This window comes from Ranitomeya imitator, chromosome 4, assembly GCF_032444005.1.
Source record: "Ranitomeya imitator isolate aRanImi1 chromosome 4, aRanImi1.pri, whole genome shotgun sequence".
Lineage (NCBI taxonomy): Eukaryota > Metazoa > Chordata > Amphibia > Anura > Dendrobatidae > Ranitomeya > Ranitomeya imitator.
In genome coordinates, this window is record NC_091285.1 from 56,550,492 (window position 1) to 56,569,318 (window position 18,827).

General features: G+C 45.1%; 1 protein-coding gene across 15 annotated transcripts in view; it reads right to left on the minus strand.

The window, feature by feature from the left end:
* Positions 1-18,827, minus strand: part of LOC138675465 (protocadherin alpha-C2-like) — a 502,001-nt gene that overhangs the window by 91,500 nt on the left and 391,674 nt on the right. The window contains exon 1 of one of the 15 annotated variants that reach the window (XM_069763737.1): positions 145-3,624. The exons of the other annotated variants lie outside the window; for them this stretch is intronic. Coding sequence (XP_069619838.1) covers positions 145-2,628 — 2,484 coding nt within the window. The 5' untranslated portion in view covers positions 2,629-3,624. Of the gene's footprint in view, positions 1-144; positions 3,625-18,827 lie in introns of those variants that run through there. 15 annotated transcript variants of the gene reach the window in all.

An 18,827-nucleotide genomic window follows, 5' to 3' on the forward strand; every position in this document is an offset into this window, starting at 1 on the left:
TATATATATATATATATATATATATTTGTCATTAATTAATTATTGGGATAGTTAATAACTTTATTGTCGATTTATAACAAAATATTTATAGTAGAAATTAATAATATTTCTATATAGTAAGAAGCATAAAAGGGAAAGTCTCACCTCCACCGGAGTAGTTGATTCACTTTTTAAGATGATTAAGTTTTGAAAACTTTGTCCACTCATTCTTTTGAGGTTTCGGTCAGCGATCACAGTCTGTGGACCCGTCCCCATTGGAATCCCGGTGTTATAAAACATAAATGTGTCACTTCCCGATCCTGCAGTCATACAGGCCTTGTAGCAGTAAGTCTTCGTCAGTGACCCATTGCCCCTAACCTCAATAAAATGAGGTTGCACTTGTAATCCGGCAGGCAGCCTGGTTTCGATGTTATTGTTGGCTGGTTTAGGCATCTCTGTAGGGTCCTGATTGGGAACGGCACAGCAACATGCACAACAAGGACCAGCATTGCCGTTACATTTGCAGCATTTCAGAATACAAATGATTATTAGGGTCAAAAGGAATAAAAAGGATATTGAGCATAAAGCGATAATCAAATAAAATGTCATTTCAGAATAGCTTGTGCTGTTTCTTTCATGACGTTGCGAGTCAGGGACAATTTTGGAAATCCTATCCACCACCGCAATGCTGATCGTGGTCGATGAAGAAAGCGATGGCTCCCCATTGTCTTTCACAATGACGGTCACATTGTAGCTTGCAATAACGTCATCCGCAACCTTCCTTGTAGTCCTTATTTCCCCCGTATGTAAAGACACCTTAAAAAGTTTAGGATCTGTGGCTTTGCCCAAAGTATAAAAAAGCCAAGCGTTTTGTCCCGAATCAAGGTCAACTGCAATGACTTTGGTGACGAGATAGTCGACACCTGCTGCCCGTGGAATCATCTCAATAGATCTTGTACTATTTGTAGGAGCTGGATACAGAATCTTTGGGGCATGATCGTTTTGATCCAAAATGAAAAAACTGACCGTAGCAGAGCTGCTAAGTGGAGGGTTTCCAGCATCTTGTGCTTGAACAACGAAGCGAAACTCTCGAATTTTTTCATAGTCAAACGATTGAATGGCGTATAAAGTGCCATTGTCAGACTTAATGGAAACATAAGAGGAAACTGGAATGCCTTCAACATCACCTTGGAGGATTAAATAGGAGACAAACGCATTCTCATTGGCATCTGGATCCATGGCTTTTACTGAGAAAAGTGAGACCCCCGGAGCGTTATTTTCCAGCACATACACAGAGTAAGAGGACTCCTCGAACACCGGAGGGTTGTCATTCACGTCTGAGATTTGCACATATAGAGTTTTCTGAGACGACAGAGGTGGGACACCAGAATCCGTGGCGGTTATGGTAACATTATAAGAAGAGCACTTTTCACGATCTAGTTTACCATCCGTTAATAGCTTGAAGGTATTTTTGAATGAGTTTAGCTTAAATGGAAGGTTTGGCAGAATAGTCAGGGTGACCATCTTATTGACCCCCGAATCTTTATCTGTCACACTCATTAAAGCCACAACGGTATCCACTTGGGAGTTTTCAGCTATCGGAGAATAATTAGAAGTCACCACTATCTCCGGGACGTTATCATTGGCATCGATCACCTCTACTAACACTTTGCAATGGCCTGTCATAGGAACGGGGCCTTTATCAATGGCTTGGACATAAATCTCGTAGGATGAAGACTTTTCATAGTCTAAAACACCACTCACCCTCACTTCGCCAGTGCTGGGTTCGATATTAAATAACTGCCTTACTTTCTGGGACATAAAACTGCCAAATGAATAAGTGACTTCCCCATTCGACCCTTCATCTGGATCGGATGCATTCAGTTTAACAACTAAAGTCCCGGCTGGTGAGTTCTCCAGCAGACTGGCTTTGTAGGTAGACTTATCAAAAAATGGGGTGTTGTCATTTGTGTCCATCACGCGGATGGAAATTTGGGCCGTCCCGGATTTTGCAGGGCTCCCTCCGTCTATAGCTGTGAGAACTAACTGATGGAGAGCGTTCTGCTCCCTGTCTAATGGCTTCTTCAGCACTATCTCAATCAGCTTGCTGCTGCCACTGAATGTCTTTAAATCGAGTGCAAAGTAATCATTGTCGCTGAGCTTGTAGGTCTGGATTGAGTTGGCGCCTATATCGGGGTCTTGTGCGCTCTCGATAGGAAATTTGGCACCGGGCACAGCTGACTCACTAATCTCTAGGTAGTACTCATTTCTAGGAAATTTCGGATCGTGATCATTGATGTCTAAAATCTCCACCTCGATGTTGTGCACCTCCACGGGGTTTTCTATCACCACCCCCAGGTTTATCAGGCAGGGGGTGCTGGGCTCGCACAGACTTTCACGATCTATGGTCCTATTCACGAATAATACCCCATTGCTCAGGTTCAAATCAAAGTACTGCCTGCTGTTACCGGACGTGATCCGGAAGCCGCGAGTGGGGATCTGCTTCAGGTCCAGACCCAGGTCACTAATCACATTGCCTACAAAAGCCCCATGATTTAACTCTTCCGTCACCGAGTATCTAAGCTGCCCTGCAGCCAAGCTCAGGTACACTGACACGAGGAGCCCTACGCACCCCTGGGTAAAAGCCATTGTAGCAGGCGAACAGTGATCATCTGACCCCTCCCCAAACCGTCCTGACTCACATCCTTTATCCTGTAAGCCCCCAGATATCAAACCGCATCAGGTTACCATGGGTGCAGCGCTGGGTGGGCTGCGGCTGGCACGGAGGGCGGCTGCCTTCCCAATAAATCCATTGCTTTGTTCTGTGCAGAGATCGGCCTGGTCGGGGGTCGCTTCTTCTCCTTGTGCAGGGGGCTGTGCTCTAGGGGACCATGGATTCAGCACCTGGAGGTGGACAGCAGACCGGCGGCGGGGACGGGGGGCTTCAGCACCGATGGTGTGGACAGCGCCCAGGAAACACCAGATAAAGCCGGGCAGCGCCTGTTATCCAGGGTGCAGCCAGCACCTAGCGGCCGAGGACAGCCTCCGCCATGCAGCCAGCACCTAGCAGCCGTAGACAGCCTCCTCCAGCACCTAGCGGCCGAGGACAGCCTCCGCCATGCAGCCAGCACCTAGCAGCAGCCGTGGACAGCCTCCTCCAGCACCTAGCAGCCGTGGACAGCCTCCACCATGCAGCCAGCACCTAGCAGCAGCCGTGGACAGCCTCCGCCATGCATCCAGGGCTGGGTCTCAGCAGCGCCATGTCTATATCCAGCATTGCAGAAATCTGATCACTGCACGAAGAAATCCAGGCTGGCAATGTGTGCACTCCGGAGCCTGCCCCTCCGCGCCCCCCGTGCCCCTCCGTGCTGCTGGCACACCATCTCCTCAGCGCAGCAGCGCACAATCCAACATGTCAGCAGCAGCAGCCCAGGTGCTTCCGACTACAGTCTCCTTCCGGTGCTACAATGAAGCCCCCCGCGGCCGCACACACCACTACAATGAAGCCCCCCGCGGCCGCACACACCACTACAATGAAGCCCCCCGCGGCCGCACACACCACTACAATGAAGCCCCCCGCGGCCGCACACACCACTGTCACCTCAGGGCTGCATCAGATCCTCACTGAGACGCCATCCTCCCAGCAAGGAAAGACACAACGTGTCATGGCGATGGCTGAGCACAACGTCAGGGAAGGGGAGCTGAAGGTTGTGCACGGTCCTGCCAACATGGCTTCTGCTTTTCAGGAAACTGAAGATGACAGGAATGAGCCGGACTGTGCAGACCCTCAGCCCCTTATCTGATCGGTGGCAGCGCCATGTATGTGTGACTGGGATAGATAACATTATCATTATTATTTGTATTATTATTATTATTACAGCAATATTAAGAGACTTACACAGACCTCAATGGAATTAATTGGGGTCCGATACTTACACAGCCTTTCTAAATATATATCTTTAACTAACCCCTAACCAGTTGTGTCATTTGCCTCATAATAAATCCCACCATTTTCCCTATCCTGCTCATCCCTCTATCTGTATGCTTTTTTCTTCACCTCCTGTGATGTTTCCCTTAGGGCATTCTCAAATGGAACATCATCACAGGAGGATGGCCCCATAGTCACTTACCCACAGCCTATAACCCCCTCCACCACCAAACAAGGCGTCATCGGTGCGGTCATTTACCACAGCTTCTGTTACCGCCATCTACTGTATCAGGGGAATGGAGGATGATGGAGTAGTGACCGCTTCTTCAGTCACCGACATCATCCCTGCTTCTGACAATGCCACCTGTTTTCTTGAGATGTTATCAAGGGGCACTGATAGAAGCAGGGTATATGACAGCAGCATCTCTCAGTACCCTCAAATGAATCATCATCAGGGGCAACGCTAGTGTAACTCACCCTGCTTCTATCACCGCACCCTGATGACGATTCGTTTGAGGGCGGTGATAAAAGCTGTGGGGTGGTGCTGCTGTCACTCACCCTACTTCTGTCATCACTCCCTGATGATGGTTCATTTAGGGCTGTGAAAGAAACTGTGGGGTGGCACTTCTGTCACTTACCCTACTTCTGTCACCGCCCCCTGATGACAGTGCATTTGAGGGCAGTGAAAGAAGGTGTGGGGTGGAGCTGCTGTGTCACTCACCCTACTTCTGTCACCACCCCCTGGTGATGGTTAATTTGCGGGCGATGATAGAAGCTGTGGGGCGGCGCCTGTTGTTACGCACCCTGCTTCAATCACTGCCCTGTGATGACGGTTCATTTGATGGTGATGATAGAAGCTGTGGGGCGGCGCTGCTGTCACTCACTCTACTTCTGTCACCGCCCCTCGATGTTCATTTGAGGGTTTTGATAGAAGCTGTGGGGCAGCACCACTGTCACCCACCTTACTTCTATCATTACCCCGTGATGACGGTTTATTTGAGGGCGGCGATAGAAGCTGTGGGGCGATGGTGCTGTCACTCACTCTACTTCTGCCATGCCCCTGATGATGGTTCATTTGAGGCTGGTGAAAGAAGCTTTGCGGTGACGCTGCTGTCACTCACCCTATTCCAAAATCACCACCCACTGATGACATTTAATTTGAGGGAAAGAAGAGGCAGGGACAAAAGTGGCAGCTGAAAATGTGGGTGGCGGGCACAGAAGTGTGGTGGAGGCCACTCTAGCTGCAGTCACTTCTCCATCACAGCTACTGAACTAGGATGTCATCAGGAGGCGAAGGTGACAGAAGCTGTGGTGAGTGACTGCAGCCCCCTGATGATGACCTATTTCGGGGGGGTGATAGAAGCTGTGAGGAAGTGACGGCGAGGCCATCCTCTTGTGACCACCTATTTCAGACTCTCCTCAAACGAAACATCACAAGAAGGAAAAAAAATACAGATCTAGAGAATGTCAAGGCGGAGAATGATAGAGAAATTTGTAATAAAGCAAATTACAAAAGTGGTTAGAGGTAAAAGATAGATATTTATAAAGGAAATTCTAGGTATCGGACCCCCTTTTAAGGCTTAGTTATGCACACATCCACATATATATAGATGTATGCGCATATAAGAAATCCAGCCTCAACCTCTATGATTCCTCCTGGAAACAGAAGAATCTATTGACATATGCTTCAATGGCCATCACTATGGTCTGCTAGGAAAAATAAGCTAGTCATCCATAGTCATCTATAGAGCACACTGCGTATCTGCAAGTATATAAAGTCCGGAGGGGGTTATCCACAAGACTGCCTTCTATACTGGGAGGAGAGCGGTGCTGAGGACCATATGTTGGCACATATTGGGCACCTTTCCTGATCAGCACATGCCAATACTGCTTTGTGTCCCAGTAGTTAGTGGCGATATTGGGATCTTTATGTGGACAACCCATGTAAGTATCAAAACACCACATGTAAGACAAGGTTAGAAAAGGGACTATCCCTCTAAGGCCGGCTTCACACTCAGCGTATGAAAATACGGTCCGTATATTACGGCCGTAATACGCTGAAAAGTCCCGAAAATAGTGGTCCGTAGCTCCTCCGTAGGCAGGGTGTTACAGCGTTTTTTGCGCATGGCATCCTCCATATGTAATCCGTATGGCATCCGTACTGCGTGGTTTTCTCGCAGGCTTGCAAAACCAACATACCGCTATAGAAGTGATCCATGTGTCCCAAAAAGAAAAATATATATATATACTGTCTATATATATATATATATATATATATATATATATATATATATATATATATGTCAGTAGACACATATATGTATATATATTAATATTTTTTCCAGCGCTATACAGCTTGAAAGCCGGTAATTCAATTACCGGCTTTTTCTTTCTCCTTCCTAAAACCCGACATGATTTGAGACATGGTTTACATACAGTAAACCATGTCTTCTCTCCTTTTTTTTTGCAGATTCCACACTACTAATGTCAGTAGTGTGTATCTGCAAAATTTGGCCGTTCTATCTACTAAATTAAAGGGTTAAATTGCGGAAAAAATTGGCGTGGGCTCCCGCACAATTTTCTCCGCCAGAGTAGTAAAGCCAGTGACTGAGGGCAGATATTAATAGCCTGGAGAGGGTCCACATTTATTGCCCCCCCCCTGGCTAAAAACATCTGCCCCCAGCCACCCCAGAAAAGGCACATCTGGAAGATGCGCCTATTCTGGCACTTGGCCACTCTCTTCCCATTCCCGTGTAGCGGTGGGATATGGGGTAATGAAGGGTTAATGCCACCTTGCTATTGTAAGGTGACATTAAGCCTAATTAATAATGGAGAGGCGTCAATTATGACACCTATCCATTATTAATCCAATTGTAGTAAAGGGTTAAATAAAACAAACACATTATTTAAAATTATTTTAATGAAATAAAAACAATGGTTGTTGGAGTATTTTATTCTACGCCCAATCCAGTCACTGAAGACCCTCGTTCTGTAAGTAAAAAAACATAATAAACCAACAATATCCTTACCCTCCGCAGATCTGTAACGTCCAACGATGTAAATCCATCTGAAGGGGTTAAAACATTTTGCAGCCACGAGCTTTGCTAATGCAATGATGCTCATGGCTGCAAAAACCCCGGAAAATGAAGGTAAAGTAGGTCAATGACCTATATTTAGCTTCATTTGCGGTGAGGCGCCCTCTGCTGGCTGTTCCTAGATCGTGGGAACTTTCCTAGAAAGCTCCCAGGCTTTCTAGGTAAGTTCCCACGATCTAGGAACAGCCAGCAGAGGGCGCCCCACCGCAAATGAAGCTAAATATAGATCATTGACCTATATTTAGCTTCATTCCCCGGGGTTTTGCAGCGAGGAGTAGCGTTGCATTAGCAGAACTCCTTGCTGCAAAATGTTTTAACCCCTTCAGAAGGATTTACATCGTTGGACTTTACAGATCTGCGGAAGGTAAGTATATTGTTGGTTTATTATGTTTTTTCTTTTACAGAACGAGGGTCTTCAGTGATTGGATTGGGCGTTAAATAAAATATTACAACAACCTTTGTTTTTATTTCATTAAAATAATTTTTAATAATGTGTGTGTGTGGTTTTTTAACCCTTTCATTCAATTGGATTAATAATGGATAGGTGTCATAATTGACGCCTCTCCATTATTAATTAGGCTTAATGTCACCTTACAATAGCAAGGTGGCATTAACCCTTCATTACCCCATATCCCACTGCTACACGGGAATGGGAAGAGAGTGGCCAAGTGCCAGAATAGGCGCATCTTCCAGATGTGCCTTTTCTGGGGTGGCTGGGGGCAGGTGTTTTTAGCCAGGGGGGGGCCAATAACCGTGGACCCTCTCCAGGCTATTAATATCTGCCCTCAGTCACTGGCTTTACTACTCTGGCGGAGAAAATTGTGCGGGAGCCCACGCCAATTTTTTCCGCAATTTAACCCTTTAATTTAGTAGATAGAACGGCCAAATTTTGCAGATACACACTACTGACATTAGTAGTGTGGAATCTGCAAAAAAATGGAGAGAAGACATGGTTTACTGTATGTAAACCATGTCTCAAATCATGTCGGGTTTAGGAAGGAGAAAGCAAAAGCCGGTAATTGAATTACCGGCTTTCAAGCTGTATAGCGCTGGAATAAATATTAATATATATACATATATGTGTCTCACTGACATATATATATATATACCCCTATTCTATGTGTACACATTTATTCTACCTATTGGACTGGAAGCTGTCAGTGTGATTTTACTGTACACCGCACTGAATTACCGGCTTTTCTCTCTAACAGCGCTGCGTATTTCTCGCAAGTCACACTGCTTGTCCGTGTGTAATCCGTATTTTTCACGCTTCCATAGACTTTCATTGGCGTATTTCTTGCGCAGTACGGTGACAAACGCAGCATGCTGCGATTTTGTACGGCCGTAGAAAGCCGTATAATACTGATCAGTAAAATACGGCAGATAGGAGCAGGGGCATAGAGAATAATTGTGCCGTATTTTTTGCGAGTTTTACGGACGTAGTTTCTGCGCTCTTACGTCCGTAAAACTCGCAAGTATGAAGCCGGCCTAAAAAAGGGCCTAAGACAATGGTTTTCCTCAAAGTAAATAAAAATACAAAAAGCTATGCTTGATTGAGTTACTTAATAATAGATAATAGAAAAATATGAAAAGAGAAGGGGAAAGCATGCAGAGCTTGGCTGAGCTTGTGTAGTCTGTGTCCTCAGGGGAAGAATGGAGTAAGACACTGCCAGACACTGCTGGCAACAGCTTATCTCCCGGGAGAACAGATCTGTATCTTCTCCCTTACACATACAGTGCATGTCATGTTCACACCTCTTAAAGCTGAATATTTGTATAAATTGAGGTGTGTTCCTCTAACTGATGTCTGCACATGGACCGATCATGAAAGTTTTCTTGTTTTTTTTAGTGTCTATGCTCCACATAGATGCAAATCGTCAAGGGTCTGATTCCCAGCAGTGTTAGCTGCAGCTGCTTGCCAATGAGCAGGTGAATGCGCTTATTGCCTTCTAGATCTCCATGTGGTTAGGCTACACTCACGTGGTGAGTACTTGGTGAGGGTTTGATGTTGAAGATTTTCCGCAGCATTTCTGCACCTATTAGGTAAATTAGGTTATTTGTGATTTTTCATTGTGTTCTTGAGTATGTTTTTTTGCCTCCATTTTTATTGTGTTTGTGCCACTGCGTCTTTTGCCTCTTTTTTTGTATCCATTGTTTTAACTGGGTTGTTCAGGACTTTAAGGGTAGGTGCACACGGTCAGTAAACGCTACAGGTTGGACGCTGCATACCTCCGCAGCACCCAACCCGCTGCATCCAGATGCCCGCGGCTCACCTGCACAGACGGACATGCGGCGCCTCTTTCCAGACCGCATCATGTCTATTTATGTTGCGGAGACGCAAGCCTCCACAAGATAAATGTCAGCCTTACAATGTATTGGATGCAGTGATTCCGCACGGTTCAATGAACACATTCGGAAACACCTGTGTTCAAAAGCCGGCAGCACACATGTGCTGTGCCCAAAGCGCTGCCAATTACTGAACAGCTGTACGTACCCTAACACTGATGGGCTATCCTTAAGATGGGTCATCAATATCTAATAGGTGGGGGTGCAATACCTGGCAGTGTTGCGGAGCTGCACAGCTCTTTCGACGGAATAGTGGCCTCAGCCGATTACAGCAAATCCTCCTCCTATGGATTTGAATAGTGGGCAGATTAGATTTCCCTACCGCAACACTATACAGTCAACGGAGCTGTGCTGTGCCGTAACCGAGCAGGTACGGCTGACACCGGGAACAGCTGATCGGCAGGATTGCTGGATGTTACACCCCAATGATCAGATATTGATGACCTATCCTAAGGACAGGCCATCAATGTTAAAGTCCCGGACAACCCCTTTAAATAAAGGTTCTTTGTTTTTGATACTTCCTGCTATTTGGCTTTGTCACAGCGTTAGTGATACAGTCATGTGCGGATTATATGCGTTTTTTACTTGCAGATTTTCTTCATCGAATGCAATTCTATGGGTAAAATGAGCGCATAGACTCACCGTACCCACCAGAGAAATTGACATGATGTGGATTTCTGCAGGTCAAAAGCACAGTGGGCTTCAGATTTTGAAAAATCCCATTCACTTTGCTGGCACTGTAAAACGCTGTTTTTTTGCACAGAGAATATGCACAGTGTCAAAAACTCACCAAAATCTCATTGTGGGAACCTAACATTATAGTCAGGTCTTATGCACATGCAACTGAGATCAGATTCAGGACAAAAACTGTTTCAGCCACTGAAACTTACCATGCCTATCTAAGCAAACTGAATTACTGCTTTGTACGTCATTGTTTTCTTTGCTACATAGTTCTAGGCCTGCATGACATATAGGAGCCGATAGTAAGAAAACCTCCTTACAGGAATTTTCCCATGTGAATGTTTTTGGCACAGTAATTGGTAATGATCAATAGCTGGAGATCCTCTTCAAGTAGCAGTCAGCAGTTTTCAGAGCGGACATTAACCTCTTAATGCTGATGTAGATGACTCCTATAGAAAACATAGAGGAATAACCCAAACCTATCGGGAATATTATCCAGTGGATTTCCCGTAAATGCCTGGTAGCAGATGTAGACCCTAAAGCCAACTTTACTAATGCTATACTTGATTTTCCGTCACAAGTATTGAACTGGCCCAACGGGAGCTAGCGCTAGTAAATTGGGGACCTATGTATGTGTTCAGTCTCCTTCCACCTCTTACTCCCATGATTAGTGCATTAAGTTTAAGGATACTTTCCCATGTTTAGGATTTGCTGCGGTTTTGATGGTGTGTACTTATGCAGTGTCAAAAATGCAGAGGCCAGATGTTACAGCATAATGGATGGGATTTCTAGAAATTCCATGTCCACTATGCGACTATGATCACCCACGGAAAGCGGTCATGCGTCGTGTCTTTCAGATGAATAGCATGTCAATGTCAGTTTTTCTTGTGGGTACGCATGCAGATTTTCCCCATAGACTTGCTTTAATGAGGAAAATCCGCATGTGTGAAAATATTTTTTATAGGTGCAGAATGTAGGAGCGTACCTTTAAAGGGTTTTCTGGAATTTTACAACATTTAAGGAATGGTATGAAATAAAAAAAAAACACTTCCCTGATGCTTCAATGCTGTATAATCAGCAGAGCTGACATGACCAAGTACCCCTGGACCCTGGAGCTTACAAGAGAAAATGAAAAACATTGCTGTCAATGGGGAGCGGGGTGATGCGAGACTGGAGAGGTCGGGTTGATATGTCAGCTGATGTCAACATTGGCTGCGGTTTTTATACGAAATAGGAAGAAGGACTGGTGATCGATGCAGCAACAGTTTCCACCAAGGGAATAGTGTCCCTAGCTGCCATCAAAGGCCATGAGCACTGAATGATAGAATAGTGCAGACTCAGATGGCAGTTTTGATGGACGAGTGGTCATCCAACCTGACCAGACCAATACAAATGCCAACGTGACCACGCATCTATCTATATAATCGTCTAAGGGGTACTTCCGTCTGTTTGTCTGTCACGGAAATCCAGGGTCGCTTATTGGTCACGACAGGCACAGTCCGGCTGCGAATTCCCCTTCCCTACTCCCCTCCAGTCAGTGCCCCCTCCCTACTGCCCTCCAGTCAGTGCCCACATAGTGGTTTAGCAGTCCATTACACGGACTGAGTTACACCGCAGCATGTGTGACCAACTTTATACTGTTGATGCTGCCTATGCAGCATCAATAGTAAAAAGATCTAATGTTAAAAATAATAAAAAAAATAAAAAACCATTATATTCTCACCTTCCGGCGCCTTTCCCGCTCCTCGCGACGCTCCGTTCCCAGTAATGCATTGCAGCAATGACCGGAGATGATGAAGCGGTCTCGCGAGACCACTACATCATCACGTGTTGTTGCCACAATGCATTACTGGGAATGGAGCGTTGCGACAAGCATCGCTAAAGGTCTGGGCTGGATCCGGGGGCAGCCGGAAGGTGAGTATGTAGCTATTTTTTATTTTAATTCTTTTTTTAACAGGGATATGGTGCCCACATTGCTATATACTACGTGGGCTGTGTTATACACTACGTGGGCTGTGTTAGATACTGCGTGGGCTGTGCTATATACTATGTGGCAGTGCAATATACTACGTGGCTGTGTTATATGAAAACAAGACCACTAAGGGCCCAATATACAATAAGGTGCTACAAAGACTAATCCCCATGTGGATGTCTAAATATAAGTGCACCTCAAGGACACTCCCAATAGAATGCTATGAACCAAATAAAACAAATAGGAGTAAGAAACGTCCAGTAGAATTGAAAAAAGTAAATTTATTTATAAACAAAGAAACAGTAAAACGGACTGGGATCAGGTAGTGAAGGCTACCACTGTCCAGACACACAGAAACATAAATGGGCAGGTACATAAAGTGCTTAGTGCATACTGTAGGCAAGGAAATCAAATAGTACAGGGCATAAACAATATAACACCGCAACAGCGGTGGAACAAATGTGCGCACAATAAATAGAGCCCCCGTTCCCTCATCTTAGCCTTGCTTACCCATAATGTGACTGAGTCTGGACATGCGCCACGCCAGCACCGACGCGCGTTTCGCTCAGCTTTTTCGAGGTGCCGTCAGGTAAGTATAATTATAATGTTTATTATTAATTTTCTGCTTTTTTTACAGCCCGAACTGGACCCGAACTGTAACACGAGTTTCCCATGGAAACCCGTGTTCGGGACCATGTGACCGAACACTATGTGTTCAGTACGCTCCCAAACTTTACAGTTCGGGTTCGACCATCCCTACTCACACAACCTAACAGTGCAGGATCTCTCCAATTCCCTTGTCATGTCTTCAGTTACTGCTCACTGCATATAGGATCACACAGCAGCGGGTGGCCAATGCTGACAGAAGAGGGAGATGAGATTAAGAGCTCGCTCATACAGACGTCGATTCTCTCATGCAAGAGAATCGGGCCGATTATGCTAATGTTACTCTGATCAAACTTCGTCAGAGTTTGATCCGAGTGCCACCCTTTGTGTGATCTTATTCTCTCGCATGATAGAATCGTTTCACAAGTGCGAAGAAGACAGAGAACTAAATTTCTCCGTCTTCTACATTGTCTATGACATCCGAGGGCAGTCTGATGTTTCGCAAGCACATATAGACTTGAATGGCTGACATGATCCGATTATCAGGTGCACCTGCAGCATGTTACCATTGTTTACTCATACTGAATCGGTATGAGAAAAATTATCGCAGATCTGCACTGCCCCATAGTATAACACTGGGCCGATAAAACCGTGGCATAGCACTTGGCTGTGTTATACTCTCACGTGAGCGAGTCTTAACACTGTGTGCGGACAGCTCATGCAGTATTAGATGGAAATCTCATCTTCCTTTCCTGTTAGCATTGGCCGACCGCTGCTCTGTGATCCTATGTGCAGCAAGTGGCCGCTGCAAACAGGACAGGAAGTCAGAAGGCACAGACACACTGACATTGTGTGAGCTCTCGGCTCTTGTAGTGTCAGCACATGTAGGGCCGAGTATATAAGGCAGTGCTCCACTGAGCGCTGATAATCATCACAAGAAGGGAAAGGGCTGGCAATTTAGGGGTGCAGAATAGTGCTATGGACACTTACCCTTGCCACGGGTGCACTGAAGCCCCCTCAGTGACATATGCCATAAAATTGTTTCTATTTAAAACAAAATTATTAAAATTTGTACAGCAAAATAAGTTTTTTAGGGGCTCAGTCCCATCTATGAATGTGGTTTAAAGGGAACCTGTCGCCGGCTCAGGTTCAGTCACCGCTCTGTATAGAGAGTGGCGGCTGTAACAGCACCCCGGATCCTGACTAAAGCAGAGCCAGTGTCAGTCAGTTCAGGGGGCGCCGTTCTATACAGAGGAGGGAATTTTTAATGATCAATCCAAAGACGTTCTGGGGGTCTTCTGCTTCTATATCGTAGCTTTTTGCTGTTTTCTTTTCACAGACACTATCTTGCATAATGTGCAAAAATCAAAGGCGAATCGTACATGAATATAAAATAATTCATATATATTATATTCCTACTGACCATGTTTTTTTTAACAGTAATGTCGATTAGTAAAATCAACAATGTGCATGATAAAATTACCAAAATGAATTACTATGCCCTAATCAAAGCAGGAATTCCCACTCACAAGCAGGAAACGTTGCTAAGTAACAATTGCTTCCGTTACCGTGGAAACTGTCTCTGCTAGTATGGTTGTAATCTCTGATTCTACTACCGAGGTTATACATTTTTTTCCATTTGGTTTTCATTGAGAAGAAAGTCACATTAACAATTCATAGGTCACTTGCTAATTTCATTCTATTTCCCATCCTTCACATAGTGCATAATGGCTACGGATTCTGCAGAGTTGTCCCCAGAATGTAGTTACTCACATCAGTCCAAATTCATTCTAGCAAAAAAAGATGAGCACAGAGCCATTCTGGCAGTTTTGTTTTTATTAAGACCAGAATACAACTCGTCACAGCTATTTGGTGTCAGAATATTTTATTTTTTATCTATTTATTGTTTTTATTGTCCTTTTTTATTGGTTTCATTACAATTTTCCCCAGTAGGGCATGTGCTCTCAGCTAAAAATTAATCCACAAAGTCTGCAATCTACCTCTTTGCCTTCCCACTTTTTAAAGTGGGTTTTGTTTCAGTATCATCAAAAAGATTCAGAGATTCTGGAGAAATCCATGTACGCAAGGGACATATTGGATGCTTGCCAGACTGGAGTACCAGGGAATGGCACTGTCTTGCCACCGAGAGAAATCAAGGTGCAGAAATTTCAGGTTGCTTTTGGCCATGTTCACACCATCCTTTTTTTCATGCGGAATCGCCACGATTTTCCCGCTGTGGGTCCGCAGCTGTTTTCCATGCAGGGTACATTACAATGTACCCTATGGAAAACAGGAACTGCTGTGCCCACATTGCGGAAAATCGCGAAAAAAGCCGCGCTGAATAGCCGCGGTAAAAAAGAAGTACCATGTCACTTCTTTTTGCGGAACTGCAGCGGCTCTGCACCCATAGACCTCCATTGTGAGGTCAAACCCGCAGTAAAACCCGCAGATGAAAAAAATATCTGCGGGTTTTCTGCGGTTTGTGGTGCAGAACCGCTGCAGTGTGGCTGCCCCCCCCCGTGCTCCAATCCCACCCCCCCATGCTCCGATGCCACCCCCCCATGCTCCGATGCCACCCCCATGCTCGGACGCCCCCCCCCCGTGCCCTCATCTCCCCCCCTTATACTTACCCGGCCTCCCGGTGTCCGTCCGGCCGTCTTCTCCCTGGGCGCCGCCATCTTGCAAAATGGCGGGCGCATGCGCAGTGCGCCCGCCGAATCTGCCGGCCGGCAGATTCGTTACAAAGTGCATTTTGATCACTGAGATATAACCTATCTCAGTGATCAAAATAAAAAAAAATAGTAAATGACCCCCCCCCCTTTGTCACCCCCATAGGTAGGGACAATAAAAAAATTAAGAATTTTTTTTTTCACTAAGGTTAGAATAGGGTTAGGGGTAGGGTTAGGGGTAGGGGTAGGGTTAGGGGTAGGGTTAGGGGTAGGGTTAGGGGTAGGGTTAGGGTTAGGGGTAGGGTTAGGGTATTTTCAGCTATTTTAACCTAAAAAACTTCCTAGAAAACACACAGACTCTCTGCATAGAAAACTGCATAAAAAAACGCATCAAAAAACGCACCAAAAATGCACCAAAAAAGCACCATAAAAAGGACCTGCGTTTTCTGCAAAGAGCTGCGGTTTTTAGTCCTGAAAAAAAGGAGGGAAATCAGGAACGTGTGAACATAGCCTTTAGGTAAAAATTTATTCAAACTGATAAAAAAAACAAAAACTGTATACACAACGTGCTTCGGCTGTTTTCAGCCTTCTTCAGGTGTATGGAGAAAATGAGTTTGATCATTGTTATATAGCCCTGTCCAGGTGTGAGAGGGAGGGGAGACAAAAGAGGAAGAGGAGGAGTGATTCATCCTACATTCGTCTTTTAAATGTATAAAAACATGAAAAATACAAGTTATATAAAAATAATTAATGACAATAATGAACCTATTCGTAAGAAACATGTCAATTTAATTGAATTCCCATTTGAAAACTAAAATGTATCACAATAAACTACCTTCTATTCTTTTTCCCCTTTTCCTCTTTCTCTCTTTTTTAAAGAATAAAAGGTAAATTATTGTGATACATTTTAGTTTTCAAATGGTAATTCAATTAGATTGACATGTTTCTTACAAATAGGTGTGGAGATGATCAGTGATGCTAGTGGTGGTGGTGATGCTGTCACATCCTCTAAATGTTTGACCTTGAGCGGCAGGAAGAGGCTGAGACTGCAGTAGAAGAGGGTGCAGGAGGAGGTTCAGATATGTCATGGTTTTTAAGGTGTGTACTTGACCTCACCCCGTGCTTGGAATTCAGATGCTTCATCATACGGGTGGCGCTCAGGTTCATAACATTTGTGCCTCGCTTCAGCGTCTGACGGCACAGAGTGCAAACCAACTGTCACTTGTCAGCAGCAATTCCCTGAAGAAGTGCCATGGTGGGGAGCTCTTTTGAGCTGTCTTTGGGGTGATTATAGCAGTGGCATGGTGGGCAGTAACAGTCAACGTACTGAATAGGGGCTGCTCACTGTGCCTTTGCACACTGCTCCCTTTTTTGCTGTGCTATTGTGGCAAAGTAACCATCTCCTCTTCTTCCACCACCTAGTATTGCTTTACATTTCTGTACAGGTTCCCTCCTCCTCCTACTCTTTTTCCTCCACCGCCTTCTCATTTTGTCACAGGAAGACTTGCACCACTAACTGGAGCAGAGCCAGGGGGAAATGACAGCAGGCTGTTCCTACACTCCTCTGTTTGTGGGACAATTTCCACAACGTACAGGAGTTGTGGACTGGGATCAAACAGCAGACAGATGAGTGGTTGCTGCCGGTGAACCTCTTGCCCGGCCTTGTGGTGTGCAATAATGGGCAAAATGTCATAGCAGTTGTTGACTTAGCACATCCCTTGACTGGCACATGTGTCAAACTTTGTTGCATAAAGCTTCCTAAAAAAAACAACCACACAGTGATGTGTGTGTCCATTATTTTTTACAATTTTAGGAAAACATGTCTGTTATAGTACTGCGCCAAAAGGCGCTGTGTATATTCTTGAACCCTTATCTGTGGCAGTAGTTTGCCAAAAGCCACTGTGTGTATTCTGCAACCATTCCTGTGGGGTTACTGTGGGCCATTGACTGGGTGTGAAATTTGCTATCAGCTTCTGTAAGGGAAATTTGGAAACATGCTCTGTGGATGAAATTTTAAACTTGAGTGCTGGTAGCAAGCCTTTTTGTGGGCTGCCAACTCAATCCAAGATCATACGACAAGCTTTTCATCCGCAGCATTTGGAACATCCACTACTGGAGCAGACATTTTGCAGAAGTGGGGGTACTCCGTCCCATGATCTGTGGGTGACATTTGTAAGCTGCTTCTAAGGCTAGGGTCACATTGCGTTAGCAGCAGCCCGTTCAGCACATACGCTAACGGGCTGCTGCTAGCGCAAGTGCCTGCGCTACATCACGCTAGCGCAGATGGAGCTTCTGCTAGCTCCATCTGTGCTAGCAGTGACGGACCCGGAAATGCTGCAGCCAGCGTCTCGGGTCCGTCACTCAATGATGGCGCATCACTAGCGCATGCCCATTCTGGGCGTGCGCTAGGCGATGCGTCCAACATTGCATTCAATGGCGGCGTTAACGGAGTACGTTACACCGCGTTATGCCGCGGTGTAACGTACTCCGTTTAACGTTGCCCCTGAACGCAATGTGAACCTAGCCTTAGGGGGTACTCTGCCCCATGGTCTGTGGGAGAAATTTGTAAGTTGCTAATGTACTGATTTTGCCCCATGGTCTGTAGGTGAAATTTCTAAGCTGGTAATGTAGTGTTTCTGTACCCCATGCTCTGTGGGTGATTTTTTTTACTGGACTGGAAGTAGCTAGCTTCAGTCTTTGTGAGGGCACTGTTAACATTTTTATGTGTTTCATTTACTTTCTATTTTTCCAATGAGTGTTATGGTGACAGAACCAATTAACTCATTTCCATATTCACATTTTTTTTGGCAGGGCAATTGTTCTGCTCTCACCCCCATTTAGTTTCCTTTTGCAGCATAGTAGCCCTTACTATGGCCATTTTACAGCCATTTTAAAGCATCAAAGTTTTTGTCCCCATTGACTTCTATTGTGTTCGGATCCAGGGTCAAGTTCGAGGTCAAGTTCGGACCCGAACCAAAAATGTTACTGTATGTTTGTCGTACCAGACTAATCCAAACCTCCACGGGTTCATTCATCTCTTCTGACGAGTCTCAGGAGGGTTATGTGCAAGCGTGCAAAAGGTCTCGACGTCATGATATTACGATCTTCACCTTGCAAGTGAAGGGGATTTCAGCTCAGGGTGGTATTCAGAACATGTAATGAGGACAAGAGAGGTGGCAGTGACATGTAGAGGGGCCAAAAAAGTGAGCGGTAAGGTGAATCTAAATATTTTTTTCTTGTTTTTAACCTTTTGATGGCACTTTATGGTTCAGAAAAAAAATGTAGGACAGCAGCCACTGTATTGCTGAATCCATGTGGAAGTGAATTACAAAAATCTGCATTTTGGCAAATGTAGATTTTTGTCAAATTTGAGTAGATTCCACTATTCCACTAGATTATGTTCACTTTTCTCTATTATATTATACCATGATTTATATATTGCATTGTCAAAAGAGTTCAGTAATGCAGTGAACAACGGGAACTCAGAAGCCATGTCACATGTGTGATAGCCGGCATCGTCATGCTTTTTCGAACTGCATGCACCTGAAAGG